At 37.9% G+C, this 8,648-nt stretch overlaps 1 protein-coding gene across 1 annotated transcript; it reads left to right on the top strand.

The window, feature by feature from the left end:
- Positions 1 to 247: 247 nt before the first annotated feature.
- On the top strand, positions 248 to 7,107 carry LOC112522705 (Golgi SNAP receptor complex member 1-2). Its single transcript, XM_025132000.1, has 6 exons — positions 248 to 513; positions 1,542 to 1,738; positions 2,669 to 2,758; positions 2,843 to 2,914; positions 6,585 to 6,714; positions 6,864 to 7,107. The coding sequence occupies exons 1-6, from the start codon at positions 399 to 401 to the stop codon at positions 6,959 to 6,961; spliced, it is 702 nt and encodes a 233-aa protein (XP_024987768.1). The 5' UTR covers positions 248 to 398; the 3' UTR covers positions 6,962 to 7,107.
- The last annotated feature ends 1,541 nt before the right edge of the window (positions 7,108 to 8,648 follow it).

Genomic DNA, 8,648 nt, shown 5'->3' with positions numbered 1-8,648 from the left:
AGACTGTAATTAGAACCATAACTTTTATTTATTCAAATTGTATTAATATGTAAAGATCAAATGTAACTTATATTATCGTTAAATATTCTATAATAAACCAGTGAAACTTTAAAATCGTTAAAATTCATGGCGCTACCGAATTACGCGGCTAAACAACTAGCAAAAATTTTGTTGTTCAATTTCTATTTTTTGTGAAAATATAGAAAACCAGGGAAAATAACCCAGTAGCAATAAAAGTGTGAAACAGAAGGGAGCAGCAGTACACGAAGCAGCAGAGCAACATAGATTTGCTCCCATCTCGACTGAAACCTCACCTAACGAACACCATAGAAGCAACAAGTACCACGAGAAGGAGCAGAACGGATCGGATCCAAGTAGAACCGGTGTCAGAGAGTGTGATGGATCAGGAATCGGGTTGGGAAGAACTGAGGAAAGAAGCTCGCAAGATCGAAGGAGATCTTGATGTTAAGCTCTCTTCTTATGCTAAGCTTGGCGCCCGTGTCACTCAAGGAGGTTTGTGAATTCTCTTTTTATATTTTTGGATCTTGTTCGTAATGAATCACATTCTCAAATTCGGAAACCTAGAACTGTTAGTGGCAAATTTAGGATCATTTGGATGCTAGTTGGATCGTTGCCGATTTACTTGCATATCACATTGGTGAATCCTATGGAGAAGAAGTATCAATTTCATGAAATCACTACGTGATTTGCTTTGATGATGGATTAAGTTGAAAATTGCTCGAAAATTGTTTGGTTTTGCTATTGCAGTTGGGGAAAGAATAATTTGTAATGGAAATATTTCTTGTGAAAACCTGGTTACACTGCTAATTTTTTGAAATTATGTAGAGATTGAATTATCTAGAGTGAAGTAATTTTGTGTTTCCGTTGGTGAAGTTTCTAAGTCAGCTGTTGGCAAAAGTTAACCCCCTCTTAACAAAGGATGAAAATACATCGGAGATTAGGGTATTAACTATTAAGAAATACAGTTCATAATTACAATCCTGACTATTCTGTACCTGATTATATGAATTTTAATATAGACCAACCTTATACTCCATCTGCCCAAGATTAGAGGCCACTTCTAAAAGATGTTGTTTTGGAAGAAGAGACCGAGACAATGCAAATGACACAATGTACTAAGTGTACCACTCATAGCTACAGGCATCTTTATATTTTCACAAATTTTGGTGAATGGTGTGAGAAATATGTTATGGTGATTAACAACCTAAGTTTTGTATAGAAAATACAAAGCTGTATCTACACTACCTAATATACATTGAAGCTTTGGATTTGATTGTATATTTTGGCTGTTTACGATTGCTTGGTGCTTGCATCTTGCTTCGCACAGTATATTGAAGCAATGAAACATAGATAAAAGTGGAAAAAGATGCAATAATAGTCTAACAGATAATCATAGGCTTGTTGATTTATATGATCGTGCTATATGGGTGTTGACCAAAGCGTACTGCACCAAATCTGTGTTCAAGAAAAGTAGTTTTGCTTGGATGTGTACTTGCTGATGATTATGCTTTGGGGGCCAGGCTATGCTGATGCTGACACACCAACTATTGGCTCCAACCGTTCATGGAAGTCAATGGAGATGGAAATACAGTCATTACTTGAGAAGTTGCTGGATGTCAATGATTCCATGAGCCGATGTGCTGCATCTGCAGCAGCTACTACTTCAGTTACCCAAAAGCTAGCAAGGCACAGGGATATACTTCATGAATTTAGCCAGGTTCTTACTTAGATTTGCTTAGTTTTTGCACTTATGATAATAACCATCATATGCACTACATGGATAAAGTTCTTATGTCTTTCTGTTTTATACTTGGGTTGTGCATGCTGTATAACTTCTTAATTTGCTTGCTTTCTTGCTAACCTACCTGATTATCTCACTACAATTTGCTAACCTTCAGTAAATCTTCACATCATAAAATTAAAACGTTTGGTTGTTTTAATCAATTATTTTTTCTGACCATTTATTTGCTTATGCATTCCATGACGCCCATGCTCATTTTACTATGATCTCCAGATAATAGAATTGTGTTTGGATAGCTTGTCCAATATGTTTGGGGAATTGGGGGAACAACAGCAACTAGTCCCCTCCCCATATGGGCTTCAAACAACCATATAGGCTATCAAATTTGGGCCATCCTCCATACAGTAATCAAATCCAACCCAATAGCCACATTATAATGTACCTTGAATCACCACTATTGCCCAGTGAATATGATCTAGCTCCAGATTGATCGAGCAACTAAGCTAGGCCTAGGCTTCACAGTTCCAAAGTTCAGGCCATTGCTTCCATTTCCAGTGAAATATTTTCTTCCACCATTTCTTTTCACATCACAATGATGGCATATTTGTCATAGTCCCTCCATTCCCTCCATCCCACAGCAGTTGCAACATTTGGTTCACACACGTATTGATGATGTTGGTACTATCCAAAAAAATTTGGATTTTTGTTTTGTGCAAATTAGAGGTCAAGCATTTGGTTTTCAGTGTGCTGTTTGAAAATCTTGTTCTTCCTAACTATTTCTATTAACGACATTGTATGCCTCAAATTAACAGGGTTGACTATATGCCTTTTCCCTCCCATCCATGCTCTATGTTTTGCTCTTTTTTGTTTTCTTAATTGGCTTTTGCTTCCTTGACCATTCTGTAGGAATTCAGACGAATAAAAGGAAACATAAGTGCTATGACGGAGCATGCTGAGCTCCTAAGTTCTGTAAGAGATGATATCAGTGAGTACAAGGTGAGAAAAATGAACCTCTTAACTCCTCTCAGTATATAATATTGCATTAGTATTTTGGAAAAGTATAATCTGGAACATATGCAGGCATCTGGGAGCATGTCACCGAGAATGCAGATACTAAGGGAGCGAGCTGCTATCCATGGAAGCATAGCACATGTAAATTCTAATTGCTATATCATTCTTTAAATGCTTGAGATGACTGTTATTTTCTCACATTATACAAATGTATATATAGATAAGCACTATTTGATTTCCTGAAAAGAAATCCTTCAGTTTGGCTCTTTGAGTGCTTATAAATCTATGCTCTTTTAGTGCTAATAAATGGGGAGGAATTTAATGACAAACCATGAATTCATCTCCTGGATTTTAGAATTGAATTTTCAGTGCAGTGTTATTTATATTTCACTCACTAGGTAAGAAAGTTGTAATCTGAACCTTCATTTGGATATCGAAATAGATCCTTTGCACTAGACTTGAATTTATCCTTTGAAATGTGAATTCCTACTAGTTTTATGTTTTGGATCGATAAAGTCTGGGCATTATTCCTTGTGTTCTGCAATCACACACAAGGAATCGAAACGTATTCCATGGTAAGATTTTTAATTTGCCAACTTTAAATATGGATTTATCACGTTAATGTGGGAACCTAATTTGATAAATATGTTGTCAATTATCATACGTCAATAACAGTTTGGAAAATGATAGTGGAAGGTAACTACCATCAAGAGGGTGCTTGAGATTGCTGCTTTTAAGAAATCTTAAGAAGCTTATAGGTTTTTGGTCAACCAACAAAACTGTTCATAATGACTAGAAAGCCACATATGACAACTGACAGAAGGGTCAAGAACGCTATCTGAGAAGCAGGTTTGACCAATAAAAATACCATCCCATTGTCATTATAACTCGATTCCAAGAACATCCTTATTGTAGAGCTCTAAATATGTTTTAATCTTTTTGCCATGCAATAGCGTTATTTATGTTTATTTTAAATTTCCTCAAAAAGTATAATATTGCCATAACACTCTTGTTATGCTTTATTGGTTTCGATGTTTTCGTTACTTCTCTTGTGATCACTATTTCATTTATTTGTCTTAGAAAGCCTGTCAATCAGACTGAGGCAATTCACTTGGAGAAAAAAGAAAAAAAAAATGCTAAATAATAGTCATAGTTGTGCTGACTTTTTATAGCCGTTGTGTCAAGCTTGATCGTTTTATCCTGAAGTTACTCCATGGACTACAATTTACCAAATCATCCATTACAAAAGATGATGGATCGTGGTTGGGATACAATAGAACAATATATGGATTGACCCAACTCATTAACCAACCAAATCATTTGCTACTCAATCATGATACATGAATGGTACATATAATGGACTAGACAAGGAGAGGCAGTCAATTACAATCGAACACTGGAGATGAATCTATGTAGCCTCCTTTAAGGATATATTTACGGATAGAGCCATCCCTTCTCTGATTGCCTCTATAGATATTTTGCGTATGGCTACTGCCTCGCGTTGAATGCTGAAAATTTTCCTTCTAATCACTGTTCCCCTACACCCTTAACCCTACCTTCATGATTGCATCGTATTTCCCCACTGTTGTGGATTATCTTTTAGCAGTGGAGTCGTCCATGTTAATCTAGATGCAATCCACTCTAGGAAGGTTTCAGGATGAAGACATTGAGCTGGTCGTGCATTCCTGTCTAGTGGTGATGTACACTGTTCAAACTCTGCTAGGTGGTTTGCACCCAGCGGCATGTTAAAGGTAGGATCTTTTTTTCTTCATGTTATCATTGATCTGGAGGCTCTGCTATACTCATGGTTTTAAAAATCAGTCGAGGCGAGGCGGTCCAAATGTGTTTCTGAGGCTACGCCTCTGCTGTTTGGCTTTGAGGCATACACATCACATGGATGAGGTGCTGTATGAGGCAAACCGAGTAGATATGGCAAAAAAAACCCATTCCCGACTAGGACCTGGCACCAGTACCCGAACCTGGTTTGACTGAGGAATCCTCAAATTTAGAAACCGGGGGCAGGGATGGGATACCCCTCAGGTCCACGAACCCGAAATTCTATTTAGTATAAATAATAAATTATATAAAATTCAAAATTCTTTTTATTATAAATCCCTATATCTTTCCCACTTTCCACAATTCACTTCCCACCCTCTGGATGTATAAAATTTCAAAAGATGGTTGTGATAAATTAAAGACATTGGATGTATGTCCGTGCTATTGGTCACTTTTGATTTGGTTTGTAGGATCTTTTTGGTTTCAACTTGTAGCAATACACAGAAAAATACTGTTGTGCGTGCAATACTTACAACCACACAAATGTTACAAATTGGTGAGGACCAATACTAACCATTCAATTTGTTTCATTTTAATCAATGATTCATATTGTTTCACATGTTTTGTTCTTTTATGTGTGTGTGTTTCATATATGAAATGTATTTACATTTGTTTCACATGTGAAATACTTCAGTATGTTTCATATATGAAACACACACAAGAACGAAACATGTGAAACAATATGAATCATCGATTAAATTGAAACAAATTGAATGGCTTGTGTGGTTTGTAATGTTTGTGATGTTTGTAATGTTTGTGCGGTTTTCAATTGATTCCACCCTTATATATAATGCACTTGTGTGGACAGGGAATATCTCCGATTCCTTGTTGGGGATGAGGATTGGGGTCCTTGGTAACCGTTGTCATCTCTACATTTGGAGATAAAGTGGGCTGTACTTTAGTTTTATAGTACAAATATCTACACTTACTCTTCCAGAATGGCACTTTAAGTATTTTTAAGTTGCTACTTATTTTTTCTATTGTTTTTAGTGATCATGAAAATGATGACTTCTTGAAGGTTTAATGAATTAACTTTATGTTGTAAAGACTTTATAACTAGTAATTTGATAGAGGTAAGATATGCATACATCTTAACCCCCCCCCCCCCCCAATTCCCCAACCCTATGTCTCTGTGTCATTGATTTACTGGGTCAGTTTGGTTTGGTTTTAAGTTTTAACTAGTAATTTTATGACTTCCATGACTCTCATAGTTTGATATGGAATTGTGTTGTTTATTATGATTTTTTTTATCGTTGAGGCATACGCCTTGGTTCACCTTAAGGCTTACACCTCGTGGTACTAAGGGAGAACGCCTCGTCTTGCATTTTGTCTTTCAAAACCTTGGGTATGCCAAAGGCTCCACAAGATTATGATGGCCACAAAACTAAACGTACATAGTATATCCCGGTCAGAGGTTGGGTACCTTTTTTCTACCCCAAGGGTAGAGAGGCTAGGATTACAATCACCATATGTGGGATAAATTGCACTCTCTATATACAAAAAGGAGATGAAAACCGAACCTACAGCTTGGGCCAACAGAAACTCCTTCGGAGAATGTGATAAACCAGCACTGAGGTTTAGTTACGCAAGGGGGGAATAAGAGATAAAAGAAGTAAGGGTGTTTTAGTCGGTTAATAAAAGTCAGTCTGGAAGGGAAGTTGGAGAGTTAGTTGGATGTCAGTAATGTTTGGGGATGAAAAGGTAGGAGCGTAGCTGCATATGGGATTTTCGATCTCCTTGTGATTGTAAAGACTCGATAAATCTTGTGCCTTGTCTTTTGTTTTCCTTGTAAATTCGTTGCAAAGTGCATCAGAATGGGTCGTCATCGAGGATAATGAATAGGATGAAATAGGTCTCTAGAGCCAGTCTGATTGCATTTCTGATAGAATTGACCTGACTTTTACCAGGGTTTGTATCTTTGATTCCACTTTTGTAACAAGAAGTTTCTCAAGTTATCCGGTTTGGTTTGGTGCAGATGGATGATGTAATAACTCAGGCTCAAACAACAAGGGCAGCATTAGGGTCTCAGAGGGCCATGTTCGGTGATGTTCAAGGCAAAGTTAAACAACTAAGTGACAAGTTCCCCATCGTTCGTGGACTAATCGGTACCCTTTGTTCCTTCTCTTTCATTCAAGTATATAACACTGCAAATGAAACTCACGCACACCGCACACGTTTCACCTTTTCTAGAAAGGGTTGGTTGGGTCAGCGGATAATAAAGCTTGAAACGGTGTACTACGTATATGCATTGCAGGGTCTATTAGAAGGAAGAAATCAAGGGATACTCTCATCTTATCTGCTGTGATTGCGGCTTGTACTCTGTTTCTCATTATATATTGGCTTTCAAAGTGACGTGAAAAAAAGCTGTGTTATAGAAAGAACAAATGCTTTTTTTAGAAATTTTGATGGATACGATTCTTTCTTCCACCTTTATCTTGTAACTATTTGCACGCACTTATCAAGGTTCTAAGTGGCCACAGATCTTACTTCTTAGCTGCCATGGCAAGGCTGTGTCTTTTTTCAATTTCAAGGTCAATATATTATGTCGTTATTATACGTATCTCTATCTATATGTGTATAGTGTTGGGTTCCAGTAAGAAGCATAAGAAAGGATCTCTACCCTTGGTACTGGTTTGGTTTCGGTTTCGGGACGGGAAAATCGGTACTACGACTACTTATGACTGAAAAATAAAAGTGGGGTAAGAAACAAAACAATCAAAACTTTATAATGTTTCAATAATTAACTCGGAAAATAAAACGTGGATGAGCTTCCCACGCTTTCCGAATCGGATGATGCCTTTCCACGGAGATACCTTCAACATGACTCGTTCTCCCAATTGGAACTCGGTCGGTCTTCTTTTCTTGTCGGCGTAAATCTTTTCTCTATCTTGTGCCGCTTTCAATTGCTCTCGCCCTTCACTTTATCCATAGTTTCGTGAATGATCTCAGGCCCGCAAACTGTTTCTCTCCCGCCTCAAGCCAACACACGAGAGTTTACACTTTCGTCCATACAAGGCCTTGAACGGTGTTATTCCGATGCTTGAGTGATAATGATTTCAGCTTTTTCCAGACCTCGGGTAATGGTCAATCCTGAATGGTTTGAGTCACAGTACGCTGACCCTTGCCCCTTCGAGTTGGCCAAGGGGGAATAGACTCTGACATGCCACACCATCCTATTATTATACGCGAACTCTACTAACGGGAGATGAGAGTCCCAATTACCTCCAAAGTCAATGACACATGATCTTAACATATCTTTAAGAGTTTGAATAGTTCTCTTGCTTTGACCGTTTGTCTAGGGATGATACGTCGTGCTCAACTTTATTCTTGTGCCTAACTCTTTCTGTAGGCCATCTCAAAATTTAGAAGTGAACTGGCTATCCCGATCCGAAACAATAGACCAATAGCACACCATGTCTTGAGATTACCTCGTCGAAAAGTTTCCCGCATCGCTAGAAAGTGAGCGCTCTTGGTCAAACGATCAACTATCACCCAAAAAGTTTCGTTCCCTCTCAACGTTTTTGGTAGCTTTGTCACGAAATCCATAGTAATGTATTCCCACTTACATTCCAGAATCTCTAAAGATTGGAGACTTATGTATGGTCTTTGATGTTCGGCTTTTACTTGAAGACAAGTCACACATCTCGTATCTCACCATATCGAGCTTCATAAATAGCTACCAATAACTCAGTTTTATATCTCTATACATCTTCGTGCTACCGGGATGAATGGAATATGTAGATTTCTGAGCATCTTCTAAAAGTAGTTCTCGATTTCCCTTGATCTTTGGTACCCAAATTCGTCCTTGGAAGAGCTTGAGTCCACGACTATCTTCTGCCAACAAGTCACGTTGTTTTACCATGATTTCCGTTTTGAGATTTTCTTCTAGAAGTGCCTCATCTTGACACACTTTAATCTTCTTAATTAGGCTTGACACACCACATTGATCCTTGTGAGCGTAATTTGAATGCCCCCATCGTGACTCTTCGGGCTTTGAGCGTCCGGTACAACATTCGCCTTATCTGGATAGTAAAGTAGT

Source organism: Cynara cardunculus, assembly GCF_001531365.2.
Source record: "Cynara cardunculus var. scolymus isolate 2C chromosome LG 12, CcrdV1, whole genome shotgun sequence".
NCBI lineage: Eukaryota > Viridiplantae > Streptophyta > Magnoliopsida > Asterales > Asteraceae > Cynara > Cynara cardunculus.
This window is presented reverse-complemented; position numbering and strand designations above follow the sequence as displayed.

Coding starts and splice junctions, on each gene's coding strand:
- LOC112522705 (XM_025132000.1), top strand. CDS start 399: ATGGATCAGGAATCGGGTTGGGAAGAACTGAGGAAAGAAGCTCGCAAG. Junction 514..1,541: donor CGCCCGTGTCACTCAAGGAG/GTTTGTGAATTC, acceptor TTTGGGGGCCAG/GCTATGCTGATGCTGACACA. Junction 2,915..6,584: donor TCCATGGAAGCATAGCACAT/GTAAATTCTAAT, acceptor GGTTTGGTGCAG/ATGGATGATGTAATAACTCA.